Source organism: Solanum dulcamara, chromosome 7 (assembly GCF_947179165.1).
Source record: "Solanum dulcamara chromosome 7, daSolDulc1.2, whole genome shotgun sequence".
NCBI classification, from domain to species: Eukaryota; Viridiplantae; Streptophyta; class Magnoliopsida; order Solanales; family Solanaceae; genus Solanum; species Solanum dulcamara.
In genome coordinates, this window is record NC_077243.1 from 5,768,795 (window position 1) to 5,786,261 (window position 17,467).

Below are 17,467 nucleotides of genomic sequence, written 5' to 3' on the forward strand. Positions count from 1 at the left end.
ATACACCTTTCTAGCTTAAACATGGTTTCTTTCAATTGGAGCCTGTTGCTATGTGGATTAATCAGTCTATTCTAGTTCGTCATGTCTACATTCGGAAGACTTTAGGCATCATTTAATTACCACACAAAAAAAAGACTTTTAGGCATCAGCTGTATGAAGTCCCAATCACTTAAATTAGAACATCAAGAGTAAGTCAAGTAGAAAGAGCAACATGAGGACGAGATGAGTATAGATTTTGGCCAATTAATTGTTAGAAAAATGAAAGATGAGCAAATTTTTGTGTACTTACAGATAATCCAAACAAGGGAATTAGGACTTTTCTATCTCTTATGTTGTTTTTACAATCATCATCATTATTAGTCAACAAAAGAGGTGAATGCATATGGGAGAATAGGGGTGGCAATTGGGCGGGTTGGATCAAGTTTGGATAGATCATAATGAGTTAAGATAATAATTGGGACAAGATCCAACCCAATCCAAATTAGTTTGGATCAAAACGAGCTGAATCAAAATGGATTAGGTAATGGATTATATAATGGGTCAAGATTCAACTCAACCCAATTTTTATTACACTTAATTGTTTTATTTGTTTTTTAAAACTATTTTAGTACGTAATGAAATTATTTTTTTCTTTATTATGGCTATATATAACATATCAAATTGAAACAAAAGTTTTTTAAAAATATTTTAACAAGATTTCTCATTAGACAATTCGGATTACATATCAACCCATTTTTTTATGGGTTGAAATGGGTTAGATTGAAATGGATTGAGCTAATAAAAGATAGGTCAATAACCAATCCAAACTTAAATGGATTGAGTTGGGTTGAACGAATTGAGTTTGATTTTATCACCCCTATAAATTAAACGAATTGAATTTGATTTTGCCACCCTTATGATTGAAGCAAAATGTCAGGCAATCACGTCTAAGCTGAAATAGCGTACCAAAGATTTATGTGGGGAAAATGACTTCCTCAGCCATCTTTTGGATCCAACTAAATTTTCGTACACGACTCGAATCTGAATTAACCAAGTTATTGAAGAGAAAATAGGAATATCAAATAATACAAGACTCAAATAAATTATGTTGGTCATGTGATACATAACAGAAAATTTATGATCACAAGACATACATAACAGCGACAGGAAACTAACTATAATAAAATTCGAGATTAAGATCACCAAATAAATCCAAGATTAAGGAAATACGTAGATGATAAAGCTAATTTTTAATCTCATATTTGGCCTTTTACGAGTCGTCAGCAACTATATGTAAACTCCTTAAACAAGACATTAACATTCACATTTTGTCATATTTGGCCTCAACATTAAATTTCTCACCAGAAGACATCCCTTAAACATGATTAACAATGAAATCAAACCAAAGGTAGCCGGTGCACTAAAGCTCCCTTTATGCACAGGGTCCGAGAAAAGGTCACACCACAAGAAAACGTAGATTCAAGATTAAGGAAATACAGACAAAACTCAAGATCAAGGAAACGTAGATGACAGAGCTAATTTTATTTTCATATTTGGCCTGTCAGGAGGCATCAGCAGTTCTCTCAATATAAAAAAGTCTATATGGGACTCTCCTCATTTCAAACTAGTTCTAACACACAACTCTGGATCATTGGTAATAATGCCTATGAAAACAGGTTAAGACGAAACGAGTTCTAACTGAATTGTACACAGCATCAGTTATTTTTAACTCTTACGTAAACATGTCAATTTGTGGTCCTCTGCTGAGGCAACTGCATGCGTAAAATGTCTTCTCTAGGTAGATTGGTCGATTCAGAAACTTGTAAACCTTCTTGCCCTGTAAGCGCCAGAAGATGTGTGCATTCCTTATTTTTCCGGATAGCCAAGTATAAGATACTGCTCAGATAAACTAACAAACACGAGCCGCCTAATATTCCACAAAGAACTTTAGCGGCCTTTCCTAAATGGCTATCCTTGAGAGAGGTAACTAACTTTTCTGCTAAATAATATATATTTATTCCCATGATTAGTGTACCAATAACCCAGGTAGCTGCTGAAACCTGTAAAAAGTTTAAGCGCAAATATTTGTTAAGTCAATGTGGAGCAAAGGTTGGACAGCATTAGAGATAAGAAAACAAACCAAGAATGCAGTGAGAACTATTTGGCCAAGCCATAGGCATAGTAACATATTATGGAATATACCCCATAGTCGACTTTCAAACTACTAACAAGAAAGGTGATTGGGAACTATGGCCTAAGTTAGTTATAAAAAGAAGGAGAGCCCGTTGTCCTAGTTTTGAACTCCCAAACTCCTTTATTGTTACCCAATGTGTTTCAGTTTGATGCTATGCAACTTCTGATCAAATGAACCTAACTTTTTGCATTTGTCATTCATATTTGCAGATTTTGTATCAGAAGTTGACTATCCTGATCAAGAAAGCAAGAGTTCTATAATAATAGAGACTCATGATCTGCTACAGTTGACCCAACCTTGTCGCTGCAAAATCAGGTGCTCTTGCAACGCTATTAGAATTAGTTGTTATCCATTAAGCTACATTCTTTTATCAACAGGGGAAGGTCAAGGTCGAGTCCGTATCGCCGCGGAGCAACAGGACCCCACTTTCCCGCATCCCTCTCCCCACGAGCAGAACACCAGTATTTTTACACAGGTAACTCTTGTAGTTTGTCATTGGTAGAGTGCAGAAAATAAATAAGAGCATCTAGAAGATCTCTCACCGCAACTGGATTTGCATGTGAACCCATCTTGGTCTTACTGCTTGTGAATTTGAGCAATGGAATCAGAGCAAAGGGGAGCTCAAAAGATAAGATCATCTGCAGAATACAGATAAGATATTTAGATTAATATTAACAATTTAGAATTAGAAGTTATCATGAACATTTTGCCAACTATGTTAAAACCGAGACCTCAGTTATGTAACATGTTTGGATTATTAGCAATAAACTTTTAATGTTCATGTTCTAAACCGAGTTGTGTACGTAGTGTACCCTGATATAGCAATTGTGTCTCTGTAAAAGGTTCGTCTAAATGAACCAATCAAAAGCCTCATTATGCGACCAGGAAAATGAGTTTGGCTAAATAGGGAGAAATAACTTGGAGCAACCAGGAAAATGAATTGAAAGGAGCAAGACCTATGAAATATTATTATGAAATCTTGAAAAGTTATAGCATGGTGCAAGGAAGGTCAGAATCAACTCCAGCAAAAACATACTTTAATTACTCTGTTGGTCAGAATTAACTCCCTGGGAAAATCCTGAACACCCTCTAAATAATTGGGGTGAACTAAAAACAGACACAAAGATGCGTACCAAGAATCTGGACTTGTTTAACAGCAACATACCCAGAGTAACCCCACAAGTGGGATATGGGATGGGTAGGATGTATGCAGACCTTACCCCTACCTTTGTGGGGTAGGGAGGTTGCTTCTGATAGTCCCTGGGCTCAAAAGAGATGTTTCTGAAGCAGGATTGCAAAAAATTATGACAGCAAAATAGCAAGAAACAAAGCAAATGAAGTAACAAATGTAATACACATTGAAGAATAAGAGACTACTCGACTACTAAATAATACTACTAATAAGGAGAAGCGGAGAGGAGGGTAGTCCCCTACCTCTCCCACATAAAGTGCGACAACACTCAGCTATCTACTAACCTTCTACCCTAATCCTCAACTTCCAAACCTTCCTATCTAGGGCAATGTCCTCAGTAAGCTGAAGTTATATCATGTCCTATCAAGGTCAACCTCGACCTCTACCTCTCCTAACTCATGCAACAATCAACCTCTCATACCTCCTTACTGAGCGTCCGCGCACTTCCTCTTCACATGTCCGAACCATTCACAATAATTATGTCTTGATTCTTAATCTCAAGAACAGTACATCCTCAGTTTTTTCATCTTCCCAAATAAGTTTCTACACCTATATTTGTATGGTAAGAATAAAAATATCTAGAAAATGACAACCGGGTTGTGCCAGTTCAAAAATGCATGTGTTTTATGTTCCACTCCGCTAAGCCAGCCTATGGTCAGTCCAATCCATGGTCCTTTTAAGGAGATCAATTATAATTTTAATTATCACTCTTATGCATAGTCCACATAATAAGGTCAATTTATATTTAAGTGTTGTTACATATAAGCAAAGAACTCAGCACAAATGCTGGAGGATTCAAACTACCTCTTAACATTTTTGGGGGTAAAGAATATGTAGGCCTAGATCACGCAAGTGGAAGATCCCAACAGTCCAATTGTCAAGTTTACTTTATCCAATTTCATACCACAAAAGAAAATTCCACAGGATGGCCAGTTTTCTAATAACGGTACGAAAAGCTCAAGTACAGATACTTTACCGAAGCAATAATGATCAAGTTTCCAGCCCCACCAGCGCCTCCAATGAGTGAAACAACTAAACTTGGAACTATGGCTAAGCATCGAGTTAAGAAGTTCCTAATCCATGGCTTCAGTCGCAAATCAAGAAAACCCTACAGAACAATAAAATAGGACATGTAAATTAAAGAAACAAATATTAGTTGCACTACTTTGAATAGTTTAACTTTACGTTCAACATAACTGATCGTTGATATCGTGCCATTTTTGGCATTCATTGGGGCTCTCTTGCACCAAATAAAGGAGGAGTTTTGGTTTTACATTTTACCTAAACTAATCATGAAGGTCCACCAATCCAGCACCAACTTTGGATAAACCTACACAGATTATCATAACAGAGCTCTAATTCGATTTTACCCAACAGTAACCTCATTCCGCCCCTAGTTTTAGGGTACAGTAAGAAGTACAACCTGCACAGAGCAATTTCTCAAGTTTTTTGATAAATTAAGAAATTGATCTCTCTATAAAACAAGTTAATCCCAAATGTTTGTCTTAGATCTTCACAAAGTTGAATACGGGTGATCATGTTATGCTTTTTATTAGACAAAATGATATAGCATTTGATTACCTGCATAACGTATTGCCCAGCATATGTCCCAGTTATTGTCGAACTCTGCCCTGATGCTAGTAAAGCAATTGCAAATAGCTTGGAACTCCAGTTGCCTAAAACATTCTGTGAGTAGTAAAGTAAAAAAGGAACATTGTCATTAAGTCTTAAAATTTAAAACATTATAAAATGGATGAAAAAGCTTAGCTTTGAGTAATTGAATAGCAATGACGTTGCAGTGTGTATCACCTACTTTGAGTAAGAAAGAGGCTTTGTTCAAGTCTAAGTCCTCACACTTCTCCTGATCATCTGGGCTCATAGAAGGGGAATTGCAGACAGCACCAGTTACTGAGATAACTGATATGTTAATAAGAAATGCCACCATCAAAGCCAGGCCACTTTCGATCAGATAATATCTGCATGCCTCCTGAAAAATAACGTATGTCATTAATTATGTCAAACTAGCACACCTGTAACAGAATCCTATACAGAATTTCAAAATAAAAAGAAGGATTAGAACGTCAAAACAGTTTAGGGTATTCCAATGTGAACCCAAATAAGTCTGTCTTGAATTTTACAGGAACTAAAGAAAAAGGAGAACAAGAAATGAGCTATCTTTTAAGTCAACCAAAGGTTGCTGACCATCTTACTCAGGATTAACTTGCCTAACCATTCAATGATTGAACTAATAAATTATTGAGGTAAATTTGGGTGCGAGAAGATACTCCAGACAAAATGACATCATGAGTTTATAGTAACATAGTATGACCCATAAGCATCAATGATAGAACGATGCTACTTGATTCGCAACTAACATCAACAAGCATAGGATAGTCAAATTTTCTCTTTGTTTTCTTTTCTTAGGTTGATGTGCATGCGTGAGGAGGTTTTTCATTACTAAACATACTTTGATGCCATTGACAGATCAAGGGATTTTCCTGGAAAGCACCAGGGTGAATGGAGGAAAAGATTAAACATACTTTGATGCCATTGAAAGAACGAGGGATTTTCCTGGAAAGCACCAGGGCTGAATGGAGGAAAAGATTGTGGCTGCAGAAAGTGAAAATTATCAGTATGACAATAGTAGAATGATTATCCAAAAAATAATATAGAGAACATCCATATACACTTACGGCATAACCATAGCACCAAGAAGGGAAATAGCAAGCTTAGTAGCACCAGTCCCTTTGAGTTGAGGAACGAAAAGCCCGTGGAGAACTTCTGAGGAGTCCGGTTTTGCATATCCAAGCTCCACAAAGAAGCATACAGCTACGGTAAGTACAAGGAACGCAATAAAGAATTCAAGTGTCCGAACCTGTAATGTAACTTCACTGTCAGCTGAATAAGAGACAGAAGTATAGATACAGAGACATTTGCTTTAAACTAGTTTTAGTGTACGTGCGTTGCACGTGTGTACCACGTTAATCAATAAAAACTAGATATACAAAACAAACTGATTTTTGGAATAGCTGACGTTAAAATAAATGCAAAAAAAAATTAAATGATGAAAATAAATGTCACTATATTGCCACATTAGCTAAATTCAATATGTTTAATTTGAACATAGTGATGACTTGAATTAGTTGTATAGTAATAAATAGAATATAAAAGCTTTTTTAATTATCGCGTAAGAAATCAATAGATCACTTTCAACTTAATTCGAGTGGTTCCATTTTAGGAGAATAAAAAATAAAATAAAATCTTAATCTGTCAAATTCTAAACAAATGTTTTATGTAGAAAAATGAAGTTAAAATATTTCTCATAAACTAAACTTATCCAAGTATCACACAAAAGATTGGTAAAAATTAGAAAGACTGTTTTTTCTTTCTTTCTTTCTTTTTTTAAGGTAGCTTGTTATTTTAATTTATTTTATTTTTGTGATCTTTGATATCTGTAGATCTGCTTTCAACATGGTGATGACTGATGAGATTTGTTCATTGTAACTTTATTGAGTAAATAGCTGAAATTTTTTTAGAAATGAATGCTAGATCAGACTAACTTTTATATCTCTTATTGAACTAAGATGAGGAAAAATCTTTCCACAAAACTGAACATATGATTTTGTGTGAGAAGAGGCATAAATCTTGCTTAAATTGTTGCTTGGCTTAAATTATTCAGAAAGAAAAAATGATTTGAAGTACTAAATATTAAGAATCCATACCTAGTTCAATAAGAAAAGATTGTTTTTGACAAGGTAAGAAAGGGGAACGGCATTCTGCTAAGGGGCGAGACTCTCTGTTCCAGTAATTGTTGACCATTCACAACCAATTTAATGTTGTTCATGCCTGACATGTCAAGCATAGGTTTTCGAAATGAATGATATAAACATACCCCATATTGTTGCAATAGAAGTAGACTCAAGGTACTCAGCCCTGTGATAAGCACGCCACACCATATTGGTATTTTGAAGAGCATGTTTAAAGCAAAAGCTGTCCCAACAACTGCACAATTGAAAGAACACTGGAATTAAGAAAAAATTCAACAGAAATCCAACTTCAACATGAAAACCCAGCTATTCGGTCCTAACTAACTTTTGATAATCTATAGCTGATTTTGCAGCACAAGTAGTCAAGAATTGAAAATAGTTTTTCATCAAACTTTTTTCTGTCAAAATGTTTATCGCATGGACAGTGCATAATGCTACTTTCCAGTTGCAATAGAATAGAGGATGTCGAATATAAAGTAGAATGTAAAATAAAAGGGAACTGCAAAGAGAGATTATCCCATGTGTTAAAATTGACAAGATTCTAGATAGTCTTAAATGTAGCAACTTGGTAGGTGAAAGTTTGGTAAATTTGGTAGGTGAAAGTTTGGTAAACTTTGACGTCTTAAAAAAAATGTGATGTCATGGATGACATCAAGAGCAAAAATTTATTCCTATAAATAGATAGCTCTTGATTCATTTGAAACACACCTCAAAAACATTTCTCTCTTGTCTTCTCATATTCTAAGGTATTTGCAAAATACATTAGAAGAGTAGAGAATTGATAGAGCAATTCTCTTAGTTGTATTTGGGATCTCTCCCCTTTTTTTGTTAATATAAAGACAGTTATTCTCTGGTGGACGTAGGATCATTCTGATCAGAACCACATTAAATATTGTTGTTGTTCCTTGTTCTTTATATTTTCAAGTTTCCGCTAACAATTGTTATCAAAGCCAAGGTTATGTCTGAGTATGCTCTGTGGTTGCAGCACAGTCTGAACTTCCACATCAGAAAAGAATTACTTTAGTTTTCTGTATTTTCAAATACTTTGTAGTAAAAGAGGAAGAACAAGTAAAAAAGAGTTCCATGAAGTTTGAAATTGATAGATTTAGTGGACACAACAACTTCAATATCTGGAAAATCCAGATGATGGCGTTACTGCGGAGGGAAGGTTCAATCCACGCTATTGACAGAAAGTACCCCGATAACACATCGATTTCCGACAAGGCAAAGATTGAAGGAGATGTATTGAGTGTAATCCAACTATCCCTTGCACCTAACATGCTTTGTGAAGTGAGTACAAGTACCGAGGAGACGGCCAAACAGTTATGGGAAGGGCTTTACTAGGATCGGTTGGTTATAACAAGGATGTTGTTACAACGGCGTCTTCACACATTTAAGATGGAGTCGAGTACTTTGTTGCAAGACCATCTAGATGCATTCAATAAACTTGTGATGGACTTACAGATTGCCGAAATTAAGAAGGATGAGGAGACGCTTGCATGTGCTTTGTTATTTTCATTGACTTCAAAATATCGTGATATTGAAAATTCAATGATGTATAGCAAGACGCCTATCACTCTTGAGCAAGTGCGGCAAGCACTTAACTCTTGTGATGTGCGAAGGCATTTTGAAGGAGACAAAGATGATGAAGCTAGTGGGCTCTTTGTACGAGGTCGTACTAGCCAACAGGAAAAGAGCAAATCAAAGCGCAGATCAAAATCTCGTGTGAACAAGAAGAATGCAAAGTGTTGGGGCTGTCACAAGAAGGGACACTTTGAACAAGATTGTCCTATGTCAAAGTCCAAAGAAAAGGCGAGTGCATCCATTGTTGAGCAGGTACATAATTCTGATGATTAATATGTACTAACAACATCATGCAATAGTGGAGTCTATGACAACAAATGGGTGTTAGAGTCTGGTTGTACTCTGCATATGACATTCCGAAGAGATTGGTTCAGCAACTATGAGAAAAGTGGAGGAAATGTAGTAATGGGCAATAATGCAACTTGTAAAATAGTTGGCGTTGGTTCAATTCGAGTTCGCTAGCATGATGGAATCATGAAGACTATTACAAAAGTCCGTCATGTTCCTGATCTGAAGAAGAATTTGATATCCCTAGGTACTCTAGATAATCAAGGCTACAAGTACATGAACGAGGGAGGTACAATGAAGGTGGCTAAAGGTTCTTTAGTCATGCTGAAGGCCAAGCTGGAGGATGGCCTCTACACACTAACAAGAAGCACCATTGTTGGCTCTGTTAATGCATCTACAGTGTAGTAGTTATCTAATGATGACAAGGCAAGATTATGGCACATGAGACTGGGCCATATGAGCGCACGAGGACTGGAGATACTGAGCAAACGCAACCTTTTGAACAGTGAGAAGATCAACACACTTAAATTTTGTGAGCATTGCGTCCTAGGGAAGCAGAAGAAGGTCAATTTCAGCACTGGCAAGCACAAGACGGGAAGAGTCCTAGACTATGTCCATTCAGATTTATGGGGTCCCTTTCAGCTTCCATCGAAGGAAGAAAAGAGGTATCTTCTCACATTCACTGACGATTTTCCACGAAAGGTTTAGGTGCGTTTTTTGAAGGCAAAAAGTGATGCTTTTGAAGCATTTAAAGAATGGAAGATTTTGGTTGAGAATCAAATAGAGACAAAAATCTAGTATCTTCGCACAGATAACGGCTTGGAGTTTTACAGTGAAGAGTTCAATAATTTCTGTTCATAGAATCGCAAGACATAAGATGGTCAGGCACACACCACAGCAGAATGGAGTTGCCAAGAGAATGAACAAAACTCTTCTTGAGAAGGCTCGTTATATGCTCTTACAAGCCAAAATGTCCAAAGTGTTTTGGGCTGAAGCAGTTCACACTGCTTCTCATAGTGTCAATTGATCTCCAGCATCAGCAATTGACTTTAAGACTCCGAATGAGGTATGGTCAGGTGAACCCTCTAACTATTCATAAAAAAAAGGGCAGCCCGGTGCACTTAAGCTCCCGCTATGCGCAGGGTCCGGGTGTCCAGCTTATTATCATGTTAATGAAGGAAAGCTTGAACCAAGGGCTAAAAAGGCTATATTCGTAGGGTATGTAGATGGAGTAAAAGGGTACAAACTTTGGTGTTTATCTTTACTCAAATTTGTAGTTAGTAGAGATGTTACCTTTGATGAATCCTCTATATACTTGATCCTCGTAAAGTTTCTGTGGAGTTATCAAGAAAAAAGAACAACGAGCAGGTGGAGCTACCGGTGGAGCATAACAAGGAAAAGGATCGAGAGACTCAAGTTGATGAGTCAAAAAATGCAGATCTTGAAGAACATGCTGTCAATGAGCCATACACAATTGTGAAGGGAAGGGACAAAAGGCAGATACGAAAATCAAAACGTCTCATAGAGCAAGCAAATCTGATTGTATACGCGTTCGTAGCTGCAGAAGAAGAGATTAAAGACCTCGAGCCCTCTTCTTATGTTGAAGCAACTTCTTCCAAAAATGTTGCACAATAGCGGTTAACCATGAGGGAAGAGATGGAGTCTCTTCACAAAAATGAGACATAGGTCTTAGTTGAAAAGCCAAAGGGGAAGAAAACAGTTGGATGCAAATGAATCTACAGAAATAAAGAAGATATTCCAGAAGTGAAAGATGCTACGTTAAAGGCGAGATTGGACTATTGGTTGGAAAGGGTTTCAATCAGAAGGAGGGAATTGACTATAATGAGATCTTCTCTCCAATCATGAAACATAGCTCAATTTGCGTGCTACTAGCATTGGTTGCACAATTTGATTTGGAGCTTCAACAGCTTGATGTCAAAACTGCTTTCTTACACGGTGATCTAGAAGAGAATCTATATGGAACAGCCTGAAGGTTTCCTAGCTGAGGGAAAAGAAGATAATGTATGCCAACTGAAGAAGTCTTTGTATGGTTTGAAGCAATCCCCTAGACAGTGGTACAAAAGGTTTGATGCATTCATGACTACACATGGATTCTTGAGGAGTGCATTTAATAGTTGTGTGTATCACAAGAAAATGTCTAGTAACTCTATGATTTATTTACTGTTGTATATTGATGATATGCTTATTGCTGCTAACAACATCACAGAGATAAATATTTTGAAAAAACTGTTGTGCAAGGAATTTGACATGAAGGATTTGAGAGCTATAAAGAAAATTCTTGGAATGGAGATTTCAAGAGAAGATGGTGTTGTACATCTTTCTCAGTAGAGGTACATTGAAAAGGTTCTTAAGAGATTCAATATGTAGACGAGCAAGCCTGTAAGTATACAGTTAGCTTCTCATTTTAAGCTTTCAGAGTTACAAACGCCTCAATCTGGGGATGAGATAGAGCATATGTCAAAAGTTCTTTATGCTAGCGTAGTTGGTAGCATTATGTATGTTATGGTGTGCACACATCCAGATATTGATCAATCTGTAAGTGTGATAAGTAGGTACATGGTCAATTCAGAAAAAAGGCATTGGGAAGCTGTCAAGTGGACATTGAGATATCTCAAAGGAGCTTCTGATGTTGGCCTAACCTTTCGAAAAAGTGAAGGTATTTCAGCTCTCGGTTATGTGGATTCTGATAATGCAGGGATCTTGATAGAAGAAGGTCCACAACTGGATACATCTTTACTCTCGTTGGCAGTGCCGTTAGTTGGAAATCAACTTTACAATTGATTATCGCTTTGTCAACAACAGAGGCAGAATATATGGCAGCAACAGAGGCATTGAAAGAAGCTACCTAGTTGAAAGGTTTGGTGGCAGAATTGAGTTTGGTTCAAGTGGAATCAACTCTAAGATGTGATAGTCAAAGTGCTATTCATTTGATTAAAAATCAAAAATTTCATGAGCGCACCAAACATATTGATGTCAGATTTCATTTCATTCGAGATGTCGTTGAAGAGGGAGCTATCAAGGTCGAGAAGGTTATCATAGACGATAACGTTGCAGATATGCTGACCAAGATAGTCCCGCTTGCCAAGTTTGCATACTGCAAGGACTTGGCGGGAGTATGCATCAACTGATGCAAGCTTTGGGAGAACAACTGCTAGGTGGAGTTAGTGTGTTCAACAAAGGTTTGATTCTTCTTATTTCTTACAACAGGATTGCCTAGGGTTAACCAAAAGAAAAATAGGTTAATTACATGAGTTTCAAACTTAAATTTGGATGAATAATCCGTTTATTTAGTTTTATCTTTTTTGAAGTTTTGACCGGGGTTGTTCATACGCATGCTCGGAACGCAAATCATGGTGGAGATTGAAAGAGTTGAGGTTGAAGACACAATCAAAAGTTGCTAAAAGAAAGTTGAAAATAGGAATCTTGCCAAGATGGAGATTTGTTAAAATTGACAAGATTCTAGATAGTCTTAATGTAGCAACTTGGTAGGTGAAAGTTTGGTAAATTTTGACATCTTGACAAAATGTGCTGTCATGGATGACATCAAGAGCAAGAATTTATTCCTATAAATAGGTAGCTCTTGATTCATTTGAAACACACCTCAAAAATATTTCTCTCTTGTCTTCTCATATTCTAAGGCATTTGCAAAATACATTAGAAGAGTAGAGAATTGATCGAGCAATTCTCTTAGCTGTATTTGGGATCTCTCCCCTTTCTTTGTTATTATAAAGGCAGATGTTCTCTGGTGGACGTAGGATCATTCTGATCTGAACCACGTTAAATATTGTTGTTCTTTTTTTATATATTTTCACGTTTCCGCTAACACCATGAATGGACATAATTATTCCCATTAAATTTATCATAATTTATTTCTTTATGTTGGATTGGCCATCCCCATTGACATAAGCTTGCTAGACACTTAAAACTTAACTCCTAAGTGAGGAAGTTTAAATAATTACTTTAGCAAGAGAGAGGAGTTTTCTCTTTCCTTGAAAATATGCTTATATTGACCCTCCAGCTAGCAGGAGTTCTAGGAAACACTCTTTTCTCATACAACCACATGCATACTTGTAATGACAAAAGAGATAACATTAAAGAGGGTTGACCAACAAAAGATCGTCATGACTTCATATTTTTCTGGTCATATTTTATTTCTTTAAGTTGGACTGGGCATTCACACAACTGATAAATACATAAACTAAAGGTATTGGCCCTTTGTGACATGAATGAGCTTAATTTAACTTCAGCATGAGAGATGTGGATTTTTGTCCTTGAATATTCAAAGTTTGCACATTCTAATTACACATTTTCCATGCATGCTGCATAATTAGTGACGAGCAAACTTGTTATAAAACAAGGTGGAGCCGACAAGACTATCACTAAGCTTGCTACGAAATGACAGCTGTCTCTAAGTTTGCTACGAAATGACAACTGTCTCTTATGAGATAGTATTAAGAAAGATTTGAAGGTATCATTATGTCGATTTGGGAACACTTACCCTCAGGAATGTCACACGCCACAATAGCAATTTCAGCTATGACCCATAAGATGAAATTTGGCACCTTTGCGTACTCCTTTCTACAATGCTCTGCTAGATGCTTTCCTGTAATAAAGTCAGGAGTACACCCGCTATCATCCCTCTTATGCTTCTTAGAATGATAAGAAGATCAAATAATCAAAAATAATGAACCTGTAACAACCCCAAGATTTGCTGCCAGGGATTGGATCACAAGAGCTGCAAAGGACGCCAGTAAAATTATCCAAAGCAACTGCAGAACATGTACAAGTTTTGTTAGATAATTGTAAATTTACGCTAGACATATGCATACTAGATTAAGAAGAACAGAGCAAAGCAGATACACACTCCATATTTGTACTGAGCTCCGGCTTGTAAATCAGTTTGAACTGCAAGACACATTGTGCAGAGAAAAAACCGTTACATGCAGAAGTAAATGTGATCAGTAAGTCCAAATTCATTACCAAGACTTACAATTTCCAGGATCTATATAGGCAATAGAAACAAGGAAACCAGGACCGATATATGAGAATATGTTCTTCCAGCTTTTCTTCTGCAAATATAAGATCATACATTACTCAATTCACACCAGGAATTTTACATAAAAAACTTACTCCAACAAAAATGAAATTCCAGCTGTAACTAATGGATAATAGCTACACATGATATGAGTGGAGACAATGTGTTACAGAAGTTAGTATTACCAGCGTTCATTCTCCGCTATATAAGAAACAAAATCACTCAATTGATTACTCATTAAATTGGCGGGTAGTAAAGTCTGAAGTACAACTTTTTAAACCAGCTAGACGTAGAATTATGACGGAGAATTCACATAATTTCAAGATCCAGAAAGAACTCCAGTAAAATATCTAGTCACATACTGTCACACTGAACCAGATTTTGCACGTGTTAGTCTTCGAATTGAGAGGTCTTTTATCAGTGGGTTCAGTAACAGGGGTGGATCAACCCCAGCGGTACTGGATTCATCTGGACCCAATACTTTTGAAGCTGAGCATAATTTATGTGTAAAATTCAATAAAACTAGTAACAAATAACAGATATGAACCCAAAACTTTAACCATACAGTTCAAATATTCAATCCGTCTTTCAGTACTAAGTGTGAGAAGCTACAAAATAAAACATGGACTATGGGGGAAACATACTTCAGCTTTAATAACTTTAAAATGATATAGGAGAGAGAAGTCAGAAAAGTAACAATCAGATAACTATAAAACCTTTTGGAGCTGTAATTGACTAATATCTTAAATGATGAAAATGGCTCACTCAGAAATAGTAAAAATAAAGTGAAAATCTTCCATATACACGAAAAGTAGTTGCGTTAGGCACGGACCACAAAGGCACGGACCACAAAGGCACGAACCTAGTAGTTGGATCCATGAGGAGACAGATATTTAAAAGAAAATCAAGAAATCCAAACTTTCCAACTTAAAATTTGATGTAAATTTTCATCTACCAGTCCTACAAATTTTCCCAAAACTAGGCAAACTAAAAGTATGGAAATACCCAACATCAGAAATCAAAATTAACCTCACAATAAAAAAACAAAAAGTCTGTAAAATTAAAAGTAAGATATAAAAACAAAGTAATGACAACTCGACTGTCTCTAATAAACATTCTGTTCATAGCTCTAATTGACAGTACTTTGGATGAGTATGACAGATTTATTAATTTGAAGAGTAAAACATATTAAGTTCGCCATAGATTTAGATTTTGATGTTAAAATTTAAAATTTGAATTTTTGAAGTCGTAACTTTTTAAATTTAAAGTTGTATTTTAACATGCATTTTGCTTCTAAGTGAAGCTGTTTTTGGAACTTGAAAAAAATTGTAAAGACAGATTTTCAAAATCTAACGCCAAACAGATATTTAAAAATATTTTTTAAAAATTTATATCAAATAAAATATATTTTTTAGATTTTTGTTAAAAAGGTAAAGTTAACATAAGACAAAAAATAAAAAAACACAAAAAGTGAGAAAAGATGATGCACGAGTAAGAGAAAACTGACATCGGGTACAACAATCTGATCATATTCGATATCATCAATTAGAGGCTGATTCGAAAGGGTCTTATTTCCGGTACTTGTCATGAACTGCGGTTGTGGGGACGAGCTCGCCGCCATCTTCTCAGCCTCGGCAAAAACCCTCTGTTACAAAATACTTTATTCAACAATGGACTGCTAAAAAACATTTTAAAAGAAAAAACTAATTTACATCAACAAGTTTTCTGTAAATAGGGAAAATCCAGATCAATACAAAATCGAAAATTAACTATGAATACTAAGAATGAGCAACAACACCAAGTGTAAGAGATTAAAAAATACCTTCAGAGAATGCGAGGAGAAATTGAAAGAGACAAAGGAGACGCGAGCATTCAGTTTCTTTGCAGGTTTAGTTGTTGTCCCAAATTCTCCGCCATCTTTATAGAGAAAGTGAAAAGTCTTTTAATACTTTTTTTCAATTTTTAATAGGTAGTATTATTTAGTCCCGTTATTTATTTCTATCACGCTAACTAAACAATCCTTTTGATTCATTTTACTTGTCAATATTATAAAAATAATTCATCCAAAATATCTATTATTTTATAATAGTATAATAATATTATTATTATTTTCACCTTGCCTTTACTCTAATAAAAGATTAATGCAATAAAAGATATGATATATAGTATTTTAAATTGAAATTAAAAAACATCATTAAGTTATCTTGTTAATTAGTCGTACAAATGACAAACCTGAAAATAAAATGGATCGATGAAGTAGTATATTGGAGGATCTGTTACCATTACTTTATATTGGAAAATAAAATAACAAAAGATTCTAGATTGATGTAAATATGCGGTGAAAACTGATTGGTTGATATACTCCCGTCCATTTTTATTTTATTATATTAAAAATCGATATATATATCTACTTGTTATTAAATATATATATATATATATAATTTTATTTTTTATTAAATATTTTTTAAAATATTTGAATAATTTATAATAATAAAAAAGAATGCAAAAAAATAATTATTTTATTTATTATTTTTAAGAGGTGACCTAAATTAAATTGGACAAATAAACATATTGAGTAATAATCAAAAGAATAATATGTTTGACTAAAACCGTTAAATGTATTATGTCCTCAAATTGTGGGTTATCTAATATTCAGATGAGGCCAAAATTATGGTGCAAAGGGAGTAATACAGACACGTGACAAGTTTGGGGTACATAATCTTGAAACCAATTACGGGTTTAATAAACTAATTTATTCGTGATTCATATGAGCATTCAAAAAGATTGACTCATTAGTTGACTCAATTTCATGCAATCAATAATCAATAGGTATACACAACATGAATGAAAAATCGACATTTTAATGTATGAGATTATTAATACATGGTGTGACTCGATAAAACACACATCAAATAGGGGCCGATTTAAAAGTTTCTATACAAATTCAGGAAGCTCAAAAGCTTATATTCATAATTTTTATATCTTTATTAAAAAATATTAAATATCTATAAATATCGACTATAAATCAAATGATTATAATATTAATTTGAATTGATGTAAAAAGTTATAAACATAAGTTTTGAATCTGTCTTTTAGATGAAATTAAGAAACTATAATAATACGCTCCTTCCGCTGATATATTCATAATTGTCATGATCTCATCAGAAGCTATATAAGTGAGGGTAGGAAGGATGGATATATGAGACTTCACTCTTAATTTTGTGAAAATGGTAGGAGGAAGAGGAGGGTGAGTTAGTTCTAATAAATCTTTGACCTAAAAAAAAAGAAAATAAGTTTTCAAAACATATTTAAATTATTTTATTTTTTGAGTTACATATCTAAACTATTGGAAGTATGAGTTTCATATCTAAACTATTATTTAATAGTTTGAGAAACACACTTCAGTA

The 17,467-nt window shown here is 35.0% G+C and overlaps 1 protein-coding gene across 1 annotated transcript; it reads right to left on the reverse strand.

Annotated features, from left to right (window-relative positions):
- Positions 1-1,485: 1,485 nt before the first annotated feature.
- Positions 1,486-16,011, reverse strand: LOC129895405 (metal transporter Nramp6-like). Its single transcript, XM_055971119.1, has 14 exons — positions 15,883-16,011; positions 15,568-15,705; positions 14,016-14,094; positions 13,890-13,930; positions 13,716-13,794; positions 13,524-13,628; positions 7,258-7,367; positions 6,059-6,240; positions 5,906-5,975; positions 5,179-5,352; positions 4,947-5,051; positions 4,342-4,473; positions 2,716-2,811; positions 1,486-2,039 (listed from the first exon to the last, which is right to left on the reverse strand). The coding sequence occupies exons 2-14, from the start codon at positions 15,679-15,681 to the stop codon at positions 1,725-1,727; spliced, it is 1,602 nt and encodes a 533-aa protein (XP_055827094.1). The 5' UTR covers positions 15,682-15,705; positions 15,883-16,011; the 3' UTR covers positions 1,486-1,724.
- Positions 16,012-17,467: the final 1,456 nt, after the last annotated feature.

What these genes read in the sequence shown, in the direction of transcription:
- LOC129895405 (XM_055971119.1), bottom strand. Translation starts at nt 15,681, where the DNA reads ATGGCGGCGAGCTCGTCCCCACAACCGCAGTTCATGACAAGTACCGGA. An exon ending in GTTCTTTCAATGGCATCAAA is followed by an intron (nt 5,353 to 5,905) that starts GTATGTTTAATC and finishes GTTATTTTTCAG; the next exon opens with GAGGCATGCAGATATTATCT. An exon ending in CTGGGCAATACGTTATGCAG is followed by an intron (nt 4,474 to 4,946) that starts GTAATCAAATGC and finishes ATTGTTCTGTAG; the next exon opens with GGTTTTCTTGATTTGCGACT.